Source organism: Bison bison, unplaced genomic scaffold, assembly GCF_000754665.1.
Source record: "Bison bison bison isolate TAMUID 2011002044 unplaced genomic scaffold, Bison_UMD1.0 scf7180017852686, whole genome shotgun sequence".
NCBI lineage: Eukaryota > Metazoa > Chordata > Mammalia > Artiodactyla > Bovidae > Bison > Bison bison.
In genome coordinates, this window is record NW_011483259.1 from 61,273 (window position 1) to 79,577 (window position 18,305).

General features: G+C 37.8%; 1 protein-coding gene across 5 annotated transcripts in view; it reads right to left on the bottom strand.

Annotated features, from left to right (window-relative positions):
• Window positions 1–574: 574 nt before the first annotated feature.
• The window catches only part of FRZB (frizzled-related protein), a 35,525-nt gene continuing 17,794 nt past the window's right edge, over window positions 575–18,305 (bottom strand). For all 5 annotated transcript variants that reach the window (XM_010852931.1, XM_010852935.1, XM_010852947.1 and 2 more), the window contains 4 exons: window positions 9,165–9,230; window positions 5,220–5,424; window positions 4,768–4,831; window positions 575–1,829 (listed from right to left, as the gene is read on the bottom strand). In XM_010852931.1, the coding sequence (XP_010851233.1) occupies window positions 1,713–1,829; window positions 4,768–4,831; window positions 5,220–5,424; window positions 9,165–9,230 (452 nt within the window). In that variant the 3' untranslated portion in view covers window positions 575–1,712. The remainder of the gene's footprint in view (window positions 1,830–4,767; window positions 4,832–5,219; window positions 5,425–9,164; window positions 9,231–18,305) is intronic.

Here is an 18,305-nt window from a genome sequence, read left to right on the forward strand (position 1 = left end):
CCATCGATGACACCCAAACTCCCCTTTTTGGGCTACAACATCAGCATCTGGAAACAGATGACCTGTCTTAGCCACCTGAGAATAAAGCCCAACAGGCAGGTGGTGACAATACCTCAAAGCGACCATATGGCAGCTCAAAGACTAGGTGGCCTTGCTGTAGCAAAGGTGAGAACTCCTTCTGGGATCATGGAGAGTGTTGGGGTCTGGGAGTTAGTCAGAAGGCAGGGGCGTTCTCTTCCTTTCCAAAGAGAGTATTTGGATGCACTGTTATCTACTATTTTAGGAAACTTGTTCAGGAATGAATTGCATTCTTGCAGGTTTGTTTTTATAGAAGGAAACAAAACCATTTGCTTCCTAAGTGTTTCCAGCACCCCACAACTTAGAAATTTGGTTCTACTAATACCAACTATATAAACTTAAGAGAATGAGACTTTCAGATTTGGGGCACAGGCTCTAAAGAACCCTACTGGAGGAAGAAGTAAGAGCATCATTTGTTCCCATGGTCCCTGCGGGATCCCACTGCACCTTGGGTAATGAGAGTGAGCATTTGTTTCAAAAGTCAGAATCACCTCTCTCCTGACAACCATAATTCCTTTTATTAAGCATATTTTACTGAGCATTAAACAGCACAAATCCAAATGATAAAGTGCAGGCCAGTGCACAGGCCTGTCGTTCAGTTCAGCTTGAGTGTGAGTGTGAGTGTATGGGGACACACACACATTAATATACACACCCAGAATCTTGCACATTTTACCATCTTTTGACTATAGCATTTTATAGAGCTACATATCTTAAAAATAACAGCCTGGTGCACATGCATACATGCTTGCTTTTCCTGGTCAAATGCAGCAAGGGAGATTTATTTTAAAAGAAGAAAAAAAAGACACCAATGCGTTCATCTAAAAGGAAGCAAATTAAACAGAGCTATGCTGATAACACCTGATGTCTGGTCACAATCCACTGCTCTAATGCTGATCAATATATTCACAGACAAACAAATGTATCGTCAAAAGAAAAATGCTGCTGTTAACACCCCAACAGCTACTAGCTTCAGTTGTGCTTCTCAGTCAGGCAAAATGCTCTATCCCCAGCTCCTAATGCTATTTATTTTGCTTCCTGCCAATCTTGCAAATAATTCATCTCATGTCTCATTTCCTCATAAATGCTTCCTGGTGCTTGATTGCTCTGCCTGTTGGCATTTGATTTCAAACTGTCATTTTACCTTTATAAACATTTAGAACTTTCTAAGCGTGAGGAGAATGCCAAAAGGCATGCAAGAATGAGGCTGTAATTAGATCAGCAAAGTATGCTTTACAGCCTATCTAGCTTTCTCTGTATACCAGAAATCTCTCTTTGCATCCAATATTGCATTCCCAATCTGGGTGCAGAACAGCAAATTAACATTTACTCCAGCAAAGAGGCCCTGGTATCAACATGTTTAATTTATTATTATTGCAAAGAACAGTTTTCCCATGATTAGTGAAATAGAATACATATAATATATTTAAGGATCTGTACTCAGACCACAAAAAAGGGAATGGGGGAAGGAGAAAAGCAGAAAACAAAAGAAAAAATAGAAGTAATATCAGTTACCACCTGATTTTTGTGGCTAAAAAATAGACTATGACGTGCAATAGTGCAATTTTCCTTTGCTAGTCCAGCAATGCAAGTCTTAATAGGAAGTCCACTGAGGATTTTCTGCATTTCAGGATTTAGTTGCGTGCTTGCCGGGAGTTAGAATTCCTGCCAGGCTTCTGACTCTGAGTGGAATCACTATGGCTAGAATCACTTGTATTCAGTCCAAGATGACGGAGCTTCATATCCCACCGCTGTGAAAGTTAAAACAGAGAACAGTCACAAGCACATATTACCAGGGCCATCATTTCTATTATTCTAACAACTAGGACTGCAAAATCAGATCTCAAAAGCATTTTACTACTTTTCCAAAAGTATAATCTATATCCCAGGGGTAGCAATGAGGTGGAAGCTATGTAAATGTCCTACTTTAATTTGAAAAACTGGCCACCTATAATATATCAGTAATGGTTTCATATCAAATTTTAAACTTAAAATCTCCATGTCAGTAAATGGTGACACAAATAAACATTGATATCTGTGGGTATTTCCTGAGGTAACGTACACAAGTCTGGTACTTCATGGGTGATCAACAAATATGAGATTTCCATAGAGAATTTGAAGAAAGTGCTATTTTTTATTTTCTTCTCTTGTGACACATAAGAGCACAGCCTTTTAAACCTAAGTGATTTGAGCAGTGAAAAAAATGAAAGTGGGAAGAGAGGATGGGGTACTTTAAAAATATCTTTCCAAGTCACATCTACCAAGTACAACAAAACAGAACACATTTCTGCCCTCATTCTAAGTTTTATAAAGGACCACATCACAAATGGCTTTAATAACTACAATCAAGTTTAGTAATATTTCATATTGACAACTTCAATAATGTTCACATGTAATTTAATAAATTAAAAGGAAGTTATATTATGGATATTATAGGTAGTAAATAAGAGTTATATATGAAATTCCTAGTATATAACAAATTCTCAATTTTCAATTACTTTCAGTAATTCTTCATTTTAGCACATTTTTACTCCACAATCTTATTGGGTTTCCACATTTTTTTAAAAAAAGTCTGATTTTCAACTCCCCAAGGCAAGTGAAACATCTTGATTGGAACAACATAAAAGAGACTTAGGTTAATTTTTTTTTTTTTTTTTGCATGGCAAGACCATAAAAAAAAATTTTATTGCTCTTGATCTATCCCAGAGAGCAAAAAAAAAAAAAATCAGCTGAGAAGGACAATTCTTATTTGGAAAAAAAACAATATCCTCCATAAAATTCTTCTTTACATCCTCAAAATTGACTGGAAAACCACAGTAAGAATTAAAAATTACTCCAGTTATTTCTTCCCATCAGCAACCAGATGAAACTATAAGTGATTTCACAATAATAATTGAGAGCTCCCTGTAGAAACCCATGAAAAAAAAAATGCTTGCCCAACTAAGGAACAGGACCAACAAGCCGTGATGTCCTGTATCTTTACATGATGATAATTGTTTTGGTACCAAAAGAGAAGCAGCAAGCCATGTTACATGCTTTGCAGCAATGATGCTGAAAGCTTTTCCAACCGGTACAGGAATTTAGGACAAATTCCTACCTGCATTAGCAAGCAGAAAACCGAATTAAAAGGACAGTAAGAGATTCCCACATACTAAAGAAGAGCCATTTTTAACAGACACCAAACAAATTGAAAAGAGACACAAATAGAGAATTCTCGTAAGTAAACTTGAAATACATCACACTTTTGACATAATACTGAGGGGAATAAAAGAGCGTATTAGAGGGTTTTTTCTCCCTGCAAAATAATGCCCTCTGTATTTTTGTAGGTCACTTAAACTGAAATGTGTCTGCTGTGTCAAGCGCCAGATGTATAAGATAAACTGCCCAGGGGTGTTTAACTTACCCCATAAATGTTTCCCAAGCCTTCAGACTCACAGAAGGAAGAGGATGTATTATGTCTAGTACAATTCCTACTCTCCCCTCCCCATCCTGCACACGTGCACACACACACACCCTTGCACACACACCCTTTTTGATTCTTTATCCCTCTGAATACTTCCCCCACATTCCTTTTGTTGAAACACATTTACTTAGTAAAAGGAAATGATACCTTCTGATATATATGGTGGTTTATATGTATAATGATAATAAGGTGGTTTACTGTATTTTTTTTAAATGCATCACTTGCAGAATCTAAGAGTCATTGGTTTTAAAATAAAGCTACATTACTGCTCTAAGAACCTAATTTGGTCAGATCTCTTATATACAGATGACTGTGGCTACACTTTGTACATAGGAACTGGTGTCTATACATTGGGACAATATCCACAGTTTTCTGCTCATGCTTTATTCTTTCCATCTTCTCTGAGGCACAGAACTGCAATTGTTCAAGGAATCAACATATCCAGCTAAAAAATAAAACAATACCCTATATTTTCCAGCTTCTCTTGCAGCTAGAGATGGACCCAGTCCTAAGTAATACGTGGTTGGGTAGGATGCTTGGAATCTCTTTTTACCTCCTTTTCTTTTTCCCTGAAATGTAGGTATGATGTAGAGGTGCGGCAGCCATGCTGTGACCTCCAGCTAAACTTGATGGTGGAAGCAATATCTTTAAAAATGACAATATCTTCTAGCTTATTTAAGAATAAGCTAGAAGGAGCCTGGAGCTCTACTGAGAATATGAAGCCACAGGAACAAGGCTGGACTAACTACAGCTAGATTTCCCACTGTGAGAAGTCAGGTATCCGTAGCTAGATCTCTGACACACATACAGAGAATGTGCTCCTTAAATGAAACAGACATTACAAAGTTGGGTTTAAAAAAAAAATATATATATATATATATATTTAATATTCCAAAACCCGACTTTGTAATGTCTGTAATACACACACACACACACACACACATATCAGGGTTTAATATTTTTCATGTAGTTGAAGGTAGTTATTTTGTTTAAATGACAAATGGCTGGCTTTCTACTTTAATTTTCTGCATATCACTTTCAATATAAAATTCAGGCTGGAACTTCCCTGGTGATCCACTGGATAAGAATCTACCTTCCAATGCAGGTTTGATCCCTACTCAAGCAACTAAGATCCCCATTAGGCAACTAAGACCCAATGCAGCCAAATAAACAAATAAATAAATTACAATTAAATAAATAAATAATAAAATAAAATTTAGGCTTACCTTAACTTTTTTACCAAGTCGATCCTTCCATTTCTCAGCAATAGAACCTTCCACCAACAGTAATCTGTATTTTAAAGAAGCAGTCATTTTTGAAAAATTAAAACATATTACTGAAAAATACAAGGAATCATTGTCAAGAAACACATACTGTTTATACTAGAAAGGGACAGCCATGTTTTAGAACAGTAATTCTCAACTATTGGGAGTCATGGACCTGTTTAAGAACAAACAAAATTATGATCCCTCTCCCCAGGAAAATGCACACCTAGAAATTTCCCACATATACTTTCCTATCTAATACATGAATTGAAGGCTCCAACTAAAACTGATCTTTAATTCCCCAGAAGGTAGACAGATCCCAAAGAGCAACCCCCAGAGTCAGATCTCTATAGAAATGCAGTAAGAATAGGATGTGCATAGAAATTATTCTGAATTCTTAAGGAGTGAATTACCTGGAGCGCTCTTCATCTTCGTAGCCCATGATGAGATACTCCTCATTAACGTTAAGTGGAGGACACAGGCAGCCAGAGCTGGTATAAAGGTTCACAGTTTCCCTTGGAATGTTTACCAGAGAAGCCTTTAAAATCTCCTTCACCTCCACTACTGCAGTCACATCATGACACTTGGTCTTTATTTCTTTAACTTTAGCCCGAATGACTGGATAAAAAAACAATAAAGCCGATATGGCAATATGACACACTATAGGTGCCCCAGTCAAAAAAGACAAGTAGACTTCTTTCTAGTCAATTCGTATCCATTTGATGTTCAATGAATGGAGAGAAAAAATAAAGCAGATATAGTCTCCTTAGACAGTAGTGAGTAACACACTCTACAGCACACCTGCCCCCTTAATATTCACCCCGATCCCCTGCAAATTTGCATGTACATTTATATTTGTGTGTGTATTTCATGAGAACTGTTTAGATATGTACAGTTTCAATTGTGCCAAGAGGAATTTAAACCATGTTAGTTTCACTATATGTAAAGACCCACCACCTAAATATGCTTTGTTTCACTGTCGGCATTTTTTCCATCAGGTCTATTAATAGATTTTCTAACCAGTTAGGGTTTTCTTTAGTGTCATAAAGCTGTCCTGTTCTATGATGTTCTCAGGCTAGTTCTGCAATCTTTCCACCCTTTCATCTTAGCTCACTGTTCAGACATCAGCTCCTTTCTTCCTTTGTTTCAGTACAGACTATCTTTCATAATCTTGTTTATGTATACAGCATTTTCTGCTTGAATAAAAACTGTCCCACTCATGTGCTATGAAATACGGTCTAACACATCAATTGCATTGATCTACTGTCTCAGTGGGTATTCTGGCAGCCAGTTTATCTCTTAACGTTGGGCTTGACTTCTCAAAATAAAGACAAAACTGCTTTAAAAAGAATATATTCAGTTGCAAATTCAAAACATTTGACTCAGAATCTAGAAAGTACTGTTCTGCTTCTTTTCTGTATTTCTCTCCTTTGGAAGAGCCAAATTCTTTAGATTCCTACTTCGGGTAAATGAGCTTTTTACTTTTTTTCCTAAGGGGATTTTGAAAAGGCCTAGGAAGAAGCAAAAAATGTCAATTAGTAAGAAGCCAACAGCTTTTGCCCAGGCAGCCTCATTGCTCTAGTTCAATATCCATGGACTTTATACAGAAGAAAACACAACATATCCAAATGAATGTACTTTTTAAAAGCCTCTTAGGCACATATCTGCCAACCACTTTCATCTGAGTTCCTTCCCACATATTTTAGGGGTTTTGGACTACAAAGGAAAAAGTAATCCATGAAAATATAAAGCCAGCTAATAAACCATTGCCCTCCATCAATGCCCCAATTCCATACAGAAATTTATTCAATAACATTCCACCAGTACAACACACATACAATAAGAATTAAGCTACTAATTCTAAAAACTTTAGAACAAAACCTCAATTTTGCTTCACAGGTATTTCAATCTTCAGAGAATTAGTTGTCTCAAGTATGAGGGCTTATAGCAAACAAAATGTAACTGCCAGCCTCTCTGCTTGGTGTGATTTCTGAGTGAAGGGGTCTTTTTTTATGAGTGTTCTATTCTTATTTTAACAAAAGATAAGGTTGCCCTTTTTGAAATGTCATTTGGGAGAACCAGATGATAGATTCACAGCCCCGGCTAGCACACATTTTTGTGTGTCCTGGCTTATGTGAATGTGCTTCATAGCATTCATCAGCTATTAGAGATTAGTGAGCTGTGCAAACGTTCTCAAACTAATGATTTATTTACCCAGTGCGTCTACTATTTTCATTAGAAATTTTTAGCACATGTACCCACTCCAAAGTAAATACCTCTCTACAAGGCTTACTTTATTATTCAAGTAATTTTGTCAAAGCTCAAGAGCTTTTACCTGAATTAATCTGAATGAAGCAGAGGTTTCATCTGAATTATCAATTTGCTCCCACCTCCAGTTTGTTTTCTCAACAGACACATGTAGATATTTAAGAAAGATAAAGATCAACATATTTTAAAGTTTAAAATATATTTTCAGGAGTTTTCCTTCTCTTTTATAATTTTAGTGCCTGTCTTCCTCAAAGAAGCTCTGAGTAAGACTTAGAGAAGTGAAAATTCTTAAATTATGGGAAATCTGGTTATTGTTTAACCATGAGAAAGAAATTATCTTTTTTCCACTACCTGTGATCTGTATCCTATTTCTGTTATAATACTCACTCGGCTACCTTGTTGGAAGATTTTCTCTTCCTATGACTTGTAACCATTAGTAACCATTTTATCTTTTAACAAAAATAGTAACACTAACCATTGCAGCTCTAAGACTGGATAAAGTAAAAATTAATAATAAGTAAAACAAATACAAACTAAGTAAAATTTCCCAATATAAAATTTTTCATGTTTTTGTCTTTAACACAACTCTTCATTAACTTAAAAGTTCATATAGCATTTTTCAATCTTACAAAGTTAATCTAAAAATTAAAAGTTTCCTTTCCTTGTTATATTTCACATCAATTTATAGAGGATAGAGTCCTCAGATCAGCAGCCAGGCATCTGATTTCTTACATTTCCACCTTAGAAAGTGTGTCTACCATTGGCTAAGAGAAACTATAGATTCCTCTAAAGATAATTAGTAAACAAAAAATAAAAATTGAATCCATTGAAGAAAAATTTGAGGAACTAGGTATATTTATTTTAAAGAGATTTAACTACACTGAATTTTTTACTTGATATCTTTCAATATACAGTATTTTCAAAGATATCAAAGGTTACTCTTACAGAGATTTATCCATTTCTCTCCTTCCAATTCCCAAATAATAGAAAAGGAGGAATAATTCTGTTGTGTGTGTGCTATATTCTCTAAAGTAAACTGAATAATAAAGCCTTCATTTTAGTAATGAAGGCACTTTATAAATCCATTTAATTGCCATGTTTATTCACTTACTCAACACTGACAGTCTTTGGCAGAGATAGTAACATGAACTTTATTAATCTCATAAATGCCAGAGTGGAAGAATCATAATAAAATGCCAACAGAATACAGCAAATACTGATTTGTTGCTTATTTTATCAACTAGAAAACTCTATTAATTGACCCTTCTAAGTATAACAGTGATTGATATTTGTGACTCTGAAGCATTCGAATATCCAAGAGTACATTCTGAATAATTAAAGGAAGGATAACTTAGGTTCAGTAATTACTGATAAAATAGGGATAATAGAACATTTCATGGTGCAGTTGAGAAAATCACCTAAGGCAGTGTATGGAAACCACCTAACACATTACCTGGCACAGAGACAGAAGCTTTTCCTCCTCCAGTTAAATTTGTCAGCTACATTTAGATTGGTAGCTCTTCAGTTAATACTTTGCTTATCAGAACAGCACATGTCTAGGTCAGGCTAGATAACAAAACATTTCCTTGAATACTTTTTCAAAGAACACAACATTTCATTGAATACTAACAAACTCCGTGTTACTTTCCAACTCTGTCAATGTTTTCCATGAGATAGAATGTTTGGAAAAATCCAGTTTGACTCTTTTAACCACTCCTTATGCATTGAAGTGCTCAGTTTACCCCCCGAGTGTTGACCCCAATGAGTCACAACCGATGACCCACTACAGCTCCATATCCTTGCCGGCCGATCAAAGAGGGAAGAGCCCCTCTCAACTGCCTGTGTATGTCACTGCATGGTTCTAAGACGCCAGCTGTGCTGCCTGAAATGCATCCCCCAAATCAAGCATTTGTTAAGAATAGTGCCCACATGAGACATTTCAATTGTTTAGAACAGAGAGATTATGCTCTTAAAAGCTGTCCTTGTTTGTTTTTAAGCCTTATTCATAAGTTGTTCTATCAATCTACACATACACACAAACCTCTTTTGGAACCTAGCAGTTCGTAAGTCGATCACAGAGTTATCCTTACCGTAGTTGTAATTGTTTCGGAAATAGGTCTTCTGTGTAGCTCTGACTGGTTTACATTTGCAGCGTTCTAAAAAACATAACATTTTATCTATTATGAGCAAAAGTTCAACATTAGCTCTCTTTTGTTTATGCACATTTTTTGGTAAGATCAGACCCAAATCTAGTAGCAAAGGAAGCTCATATTCTTTGTGTCTGGTCCTTTTCTCCTGAAACTACATTCACATTTGTTCTGTCTACAGAGCTGCCTATTCAATGTCAAAGGTCCCAATCCTGAGGAAACCCTGTTCACCACCATGCATGAAGAGAGCATGCCCCCAGAACCCTGAAAGAGACACACTCAGCGCTTCAGGCAGCTGAATGAGTGCCACCCGAGAGGCAAGTCATGCTTAAGCTCAGTAACTAGTTACCCCTGCTCAAGGCCACCTGCCCTCACAGACATTTTACAGACTATGCAACGCACCTCCAAATATTAGCTTTTGGATCTAAAATCAACACAATAAGATAAGCACATATTATTATAACCCAGTGGACTTTTTCAAGTTCTTAAGAGGCATGACCTCCTTCTTTTTTGGATCTAATTTTTTTAAATTTTAATTGAAGTATACATGATTTACATTATTATAATAGTTTCAGGTGTACAACAGAGTGATTCTCATGAGCACTTTCTATAGGCAGAATAACTGGTATTAAACTCAATGGTAGTTTTATGTTTACAGGAGGAAGTTACTGTATACATATTTTGAAATAAGATGCTCTGTGTTTTTTAAACATCTGGTGAGTAGTGACCAGAACATTTTCTATCTAATATAATACAAGCATATGTAATAAACGTTTTAATTATCTCAAAGTGTTTCATATATAGGATAAATCATTTAACATCTTAGAGAGTAGATTACTACATTGTTTATGATAGATTACTTGGCTAAGAAATACACCTCATGTATACATCATAACCATAATAAAATCTTAGTCATTAAAGTGAACATAAAAATTGAAAATAATACACAATTACCTGAGAAAGCATTTGTTTATGTAAAGATTTCTGGGCACATGAATCACAGAAAAGAAGCCAACAAAAATTTTTTTGTTTAAAAGTGTTTTATGTTAGCATGGAGACCAGTAAAAAGCAGAAGTTTTTGTTGACAATTTGACATTTTTTTTTAATTTTAAACTTTACATAATTGTATTAGCTTTGCCAAATATAAAAATGAATCCGCCACAGGTATACAAGTGTTCCCCATCCTGAACCCTCCTCCCTCCTCCCTCCCCATACCATCCCTCTGGGTGTTTTCTAAGTGTGTGCGTGTCTGTGTGTGTGTTAGTGACTCAGTCACATCCAACTTTTTGTGACCCTAGGACTGTAGCCCCACCAGGCTCCTCTGTCCATGGGATTCTTCAGGCAAGAATACTGGAGTGGGTGGCCATTCCCTTCTCCAGGGGATCTTCGTGATTCAGGGATCGGACCCATGTCTCCTACACTGCAGGCAGATTCTTTACCATCTGAGCCACCAGGGAAGCCCTTCCTTATCATAATAAATGTTATTTCCAGCTGAACTCACGGATAATGTGCTTTGAAGTAGCAGTCCTTAGGAGAACAGCACCTCACTACCCTCTTTTCAGCTCTGCTGCTACTGCTGCTAAATCGATTCAGTCGTGTCCGACTCTGTGCGACCCCATAGACGGCAGCCCACCAGGCTCCCCCGTCCCTGGGATTCTCCAGGCAAGAACACTGGAGTGGGTTGCCATTTCCTCCTCCAATGCATGAAAGTGAAAAGCGAAAGTGAAGTCGCTCAGTCGTGTCCGACTCTTCGCAACCCCATGGACTGCAGCCTACCAGGCTCCTCCGTCCATGGGATTTTCCAGGCAAGATACTGGAGTGGGGTGCCATCGCCTTCTCCACTTTTCAGCTCTAGAGATAAGCATCTCTCCTGGGGACAAGCACGGGTCTCCAAAGCAGGAGCAGCAGCTCCGCTGTTCTCACCCAGGAGAGAGCTGAGGGTGTCCTCAGAGCTACACACAGCAGCGCTCTGATTCTGCAGATAATTTTTAACACTGTTTATGTGGAATAACGATCTCAATAGACAATAGGTCATATCAGTGCTGGTTGCTATTTGAAGAAGATTCCTCAAAAAATGACGTTTTTATTAACAAAGCGTTTGTATTCCCATTTAAAACAAACTGAAAAGTTATCTAGTTCTACCGTACAGTTGCTTTCTTTTGTACCAAAATGTTACACATTTTTAAAAGAGGGATTCTTAAGATGAGACTATTTCCAAAGAAATAAGTGCTATGGTCTTTGACTTACAAATTATCCTCACCTACATATAGATATGGATTTGTGCTTTTCTCTCTCTTTAAAAATAGATACTACTCACTAAAAATAGTGAGAAGGAGAAGATTGGAGAAGGCAATGGCACCCCACTCCAGTACTCTTGCCTGGAAAATCCCATGGATGGAGGAGCCTGATGGGCTACAGTCCATGGGGTCGCACAGAGTCGGACACGACTGAGCGACTTCACTTTCACTTTTCGCTTTCATGCATTGGAGAAGGAAATGGCAACCCACTCCAGTGTTCTTGCCTGGAGAATCCCAGGGACGGGGGAGCCTGGTGGGCTGCCGTCTATGGGGTCGCACAGAGTCGGACACGACTGAAACAACTTAGCAGTAGCAGCACTAAAAATAATACATGAAGATAAATTATCTACATATTTGTAATTCTTCAGAAATCTGCACATGTTCTAATAAAAAATTCTTGGCAAAAATACACCAACTGCCCATTAAATAGATTTAGAAAAATACACCAACTATTACTGGATTGATTCTAATATGATTACTTGAAGCATAAACAATGGATTCCACAAAACTTCCAGGTAGAGATTTTTTCCAAAATATTATATCGTAAAATAACTTAGGAAGTTTTCAAGTAGATATTTGCACAACCATATGTACAACTATATATACTAGCTAGACTCCTAATAGCTAATGACCTAATATATCCATTATATTCTTTGGACTGAATTCTGTTCCTCCCACTGCACTTGTTTCTCCTGCTGGCCTCAGAGGTAGAAATGCCATACTGTGCACTTAAGGCCTTTCCTGTGTGCCTATCCCTAGCTCTTGCTAGAAGCAAATATCCGTCTAGTTGAAGTATCTAGTAGTTCAATAAAACAGCAGAGTAAAAAGGAGGATGGAATTTTATATCCACAAGGCTCAAATACAGAAGAACTTTCTTTCACTTATTTATGCTGACTCAACCCAAACATATTCATATCTGAGGGTATTCATGAAAAGTATATCTTACATCAACAGTTCTGGAGGATTATCTTTCTTGTAAAGTATTTCTATTCACATCTACATATATATCCCTGAAAGCCCAAGAATTGGGAAATGGCAAAAAAAAAAATCATGGAGGCATATGCTGCATGTATTAGCCACCCTAAATCAGACTGCAACAGTGTCTTTTTGTTTACTGCCAATAGCTGATATCTGATTTGTATTGGGCCAGCAGCATCACCATCATATGTACTTTAATTCACCAATAATCTTGCCAGTAGTCTTCCTCCCCCAGCTTCCAAATGGCACAGCGTCTAAGTTTTGTTCTGCTGTCGTGGCAAAGTAAAATCTATTTTTTACTGAGCTTTGCACAAAGACCAATAGGTCTCGATTTGCTTGCATTCCACTGTTGAGAAGAAAAACATATAAAGGAACTGCTTTGGTGCTCTTATCTAAGGAAAAATACGGAAAATTTAAAGAGGCTGGCTGCGACAAAATAAAGTGGCAAGAGTTCTTCAAATGCGGGGAAGGTTTTATATTAGCAATTCATTGCCTCCAGTCTAGGATTAAATACAACTCCCTTGAGTCGCATAACAGCATGTGGTCCTATATCCCACAGCATCCTTGGAGCGGGACCAGGAAACTCTCGTGGGCAGCTCTTCCTCAGTCCTCTAGCTGGGTTCTCTCAGCTACTCTTCTAGAATCAATGATTGCCTACTTCTCTGCTACTGAAACTGAAAGCTGTTCATTATCCTAGTATGAACATGAGTTTACCCCACTAGAGTGAATGTGAGTCTGTAAAATTAATATGCCCAGTGCTGCATACACTTTGGTCTGCAATTCTGGGGGGCTGCCCTACTGTGTGTGCACTGCAGTGCTTGAGCTGGAACAGCCTCACTCTCTCAACACTGGGGCTTCTTAGAGACAGTTCTGAGTAGAAGTCACCACATCCTTCTTTATTCATTTGTTTACACATAAAAATCAGCTCACCTATTGAAAACACACAAGGATAACTGTCTTTTTTTAAAGGGTTCTATAATTTTACAAGATCTAAAAGTTATAAGTATCTGACAATTTTGAAATTTGATGCCCACTGGACCTCCACTATTTAGAGCAACCTTGTTTGAGTTCAAGCTTAAGTGTGATACAACTTTCTAACTAATCCTGACCTCTGTTTGAAACTGACTTCTCTTGGGTCTCCTCCAGAGCTGTAAGACTATAATTAACTTTGGCAGATTCCAAAACCCCTATAACTTTTCATGTCCCATGACTTCGGAATACTACTGTTAGTGAATATTTTTCTGCTTTTTTTGGAAAAGGTCTTAGATCTGTGCTCAAGATTTATTTTTAAAAAGTAGGGGGAAAAAAGAAAATATAATTCTATTTGTGTTACAATTTCTATTATAACTCTTAATATTGGTTCTTTCTAATTGGGTCAGAGTTTAAATAATTTTAATTTGTACGAAATGAAATACATGTTTCGTATTTGATCCTGGAAGCCCACTTCGCTCCATTTTAAGACACATAGGAGCAGACCACAACAATTTTTAAAAACAGATGTAAAAAATTAAATATTATGATCGTTAACTCTGACTTCTTTACTGAGATCCAGGTCTATACTTTCCATTGCCTATAAATGGTATCTATGAGCACGGCTTAAATAATTTAAACATATGTCAATATCTATCACATTATAGAACTGCCTTTCTTCTACAGAAAGAGTGTTTTCTGACTCTACTACCCTGGGATAACTATGTTTCTCTAAATATGAGATGGGAAAGGAAAAGAGAATTAACATTTGTTGAATGTTTTGAGTCACTTACATAATTCATTCATTCTACAAATATTTCCTGCACGTCTCTTACATGCCAAGCTCTGTGCCAGGCATATAGGACACCTGATGAGCGACACAGACAATTCAGAACAGGATACAGACACTGAACAAATAATCACACACAGAATAATCTATGTTCATGTATAATACATGTTATGAAAGCAAAGTACAATGTGTCATCAGAACATACAACTTGATGACCTGCACTAGTCTGGTCTTCAAAGTCCTCTAAGGAAATGGCATTAAAGCTTGAAACCTGAAAGATCAGCTGTTATCCTGGTAGGAACTGCATCTTTATGTATAAGATAGTGAAGAAGTCATAAAGCAGACTGGGAAGGAGCATCCAGAAATGAGGAAGAAACACAAGAGAGTGTAGTAAAAAAAACCTGAAAGAAGATGGTGTTTCAAGAAAAAAGGTGAGCTCTCTTTGAGGAGAACACCCCAAAGTTCAAATGACTTAAGAGAAAAGGAGGTCTATCAATTTCGGTTGGCAAGGGAACTTCCCTGACAGTCCAGTGGTTAAGACTCTGTACTTTCACTGCAGGAGGCATGGGTTTGATCCTTGGTCAAGGAACTAAGATCATTTAGCATGACATGGCCAAAAATAAAATTAGTTGGCAAGGAAAAGATGGGTGAAAATCAGAGGAACACTCCATCCATTGCATAAGAAGAAAAAGGAGAAAGGGGTACTAATGTTGACAGCTTATAAATCTGTTGGTAAGGTGATAAAAATTCCTTCTGATAGCTTTTACTTTCTCATTAAAGGATGAAATTATCAGCTGCAGGAAATGAGGGGCTAAAAGAAGCAGGGTATGGAAGAGTAAGGACAGAAGTCAAAGTATAAAACAGTTACTGAGTGGAAGGCAAACTTTCTAGAGATACAAGGTAGTACTGCTAGGCAATGCTGATTATGTATTTGAATTTTATCTTGAATTTAAAGTAAAGCCAGTCACCCCAGCTAAGTAATTTTCTCCAGCAACAAGAGTTGAGAATTTGTCAGGTGACTATGGCAGAAGAAAAGATTGGCAAATGAACTGAAGGTATTTTCAAGGGAATGAGTATTACAATAGATCATGAAATCTCAGGTAGGCAAGGAGGTTAGGGTTGAACAATATTAGTAAGTGGTATATGATGAATAGGCAGTCCCAGGGGAGCAAAATTATAGCAATGATGAAACTAGAGCAAATCTGCTGGGATGAAAAGAGATGGTAGGCAAAGAAGGGTATACTTGAAATTAGGATTACAGAGCTGGCACTATTGCTAGATGGCAAGGTGCAGAATGTGCCCCTGGAACTAGATGGCTGGGGCAGAACAAACAGGTTAGTGAAGTAAAGAAGTCAGTGCACTAAATGAATGATCTTTATCATCAAAGTCATCAAAATGGCAACAGAGATGGGTGCATTATGGAACATGTACAGATAGAGCTTAATGGAGGATAGGCAATTTATCACTAGACCTTCCAGAAATCAGCTTCACTACCCTTCTAAAAACAGATAGTGAAACATGCCTGGATTCTAGCCCTAGGACTACATTCTCTCTTCCCAAAATTATAAGTCATGAAATGGATACTTTATTGAAAATCTAAAGGATATTATTATTCCTGGTGCATTAAAAAAAAACAAAAAACAGACAAGAAAACAGAACCCTAGTGTCCTGATTTCAATGACGAAAAAACACTTTTATTTTTAAATATTTGTTTTTATTTATTTATTTGGTTGTACCAGGTCTTAGCTGTGGAACAAGGGGTCTTCAGTCTCCGTGGAAGCATACAGGATCTTTAGTTGTGGTATGTGAACTCTTAGTTGGTGCATGTGGGATTCAGTTCCCTGATCAGGGATTGAACCTGGGAATCTCAGCCACTGAACCACCAAGGAAGTCCAGAAAAATTTTTAAAAGAACAACAATGCATCTCTTACAGAATCAGGAACCATGCTGATCTATACCATTAAGTAGGTCTATACCATTGAGGCAGAGTTCAGAAAATGCCTTGATAAAAGGATGCACTTTTATGATCAGACACAGCTGGATGTGAATGTAGGCTCCATGCCTTACTGTTCATGTAACTTTTAATATCTAAAAAGTGGTATCTTTTTAGATACCAGATCAGCACAATTACTGAGAGAATTAAATAATAAACATAAAATACCTTTCACAGTACCTAGCACACAATGGGGAGAAGGCAACATCACCCCACTCCAGTACTCTTGCCTGGAGAATCCCATGGATGGAGAGACTGGTGGGCTGTAGTCCAAGGGGTCGTGAAGAGTGGGACATGACTGAGCGACTTCACTTTCACTTTTGACTTTCATGCATTGGAGAAGGAAATGGCAATTCACTCCAGTGTTCTTGCCTGGAGAATCCCAGGGATGGAGGAGCCTGGTAGACTGCAGTCCATGGGGTCGCTGAGGGTTGGACACGACTGAAAGCCTTCACTTTCACTTTTCACTTTCACGCATTGGAAAAGCAAATGGCAACCCACTCCAGTGTTCTTGCCTGGAGAATCCCAGGGATGAGGGAGCCTGGTGGGCTGCCGTCTATGGGGTCACACAGAGTCAGATACGGCTGAAGCGACTTAGCAGCAGCAGCAGCAGCAGCACACAATGGCCCGTAAACGTCAGATTTAATTTTGCCTAAGATTCACTGGGAATCCCAATCCTTCATTTGTAAAGACCATTTAATGAGTAAGAGAAGCAATATTTTCCCAAGGCTGCTTGCCACCTGCAAGAACTGTGGTACCTACCATAAGTAGGCAAAATAATAGGATTTTTTTTTAAGTGCCTGACTCTGCTATTTTACTTCAAGTTCACAAAGCTAATTTCTGTCCTGATGTAGGAAGTCCATTTGAACTATTATGTACATTTCCAAAATTTGAAGAATCAAAGTTAGCAAGCCAGAATGATCATATATGTGGCCATTATATTAATAATAAGCATTAGTGCAAGTTCAGTTCAGTTCAGTCACTCAGTCATGTCCGACTCTTTGTGACCCCATGAATCGCAGTATGCCAGGCCTCCCTGTCCATCACCAACTCCCGGAATTCACCCAGACTCATGCCCATCGAGTCAGTGATGCCATCCAGCCATCTCATCCTTTGTCGTCCCCTTCTCCTCCTGCCACCAATTCCTCCCAGCATCAGAGTTTTTTCCAATGAGTCAATTCGTCGCATGAGGTGGCCAAAGTACTGGAGTTTCAGCTTTAGCATCATTCCTTCCAAAGAAATCCCAGGGTTGATCTCCTTCAGAATGGACTGGTTGGATCTCCTTGTAGTCCAAGGGACTCTCAAGAGTCTTCTCCAACACCACAGTTCAAAAGCATCAATTCTTCGGCAAGAGAGTATGGCAAATTGATTAAGGACTGCTGCTGCTGCTACGTCGCTTCAGTCGTGTCCGACTCTGTGCGATCCCATAGACTGAAGCCCACCAGGCTCCTCCGTCCATGGGATTTTCCAGGCAAGAGTACTGGAGTGGGGTGCCATTGCTTTCTCCGTGATTAAGGACACATGAGTTTAAATCCCAGCTCTGTCCCTCTTTGCTTATGTTGCCTTGGGCAAGTTACAATACCCATTCCCAAACCAACACTGGCTACCCCAAAAGGTTATTATAAGAATTTAAACAGTAATTCACATAAAGAATTTGGCGCACAGCCTGGTATTTAATCACTCATTGGATGCTAGCTAGTAGTACTAGTTATATATAAACAAGCAAAAAGTTCAGAAAATACTTTATGCAAATTTAAGAGCAGTTTATGAAACAGAAGAGAAAATTTTCCAACAAAAAAAAATCTGTGAGTTTGAGGATAAAAATCTGCCAAATTTTTCCTGGAGATACAAAGTTAATTTAGATTATTATATTTAGTTTGGGGGGAACTGCATAAAAAATAGAATTTAGAAATCATATTGGTATTATGCTCACACAAAGGCAAACTATTCCACAATAAAATGATGCACATAACTAAATGGGTAAATCTCAAAAGCATTATACAAAAACAAGAGCAGCCAGTCACAAAGAGTATGTGCTGTATGATTCCACCTGCATG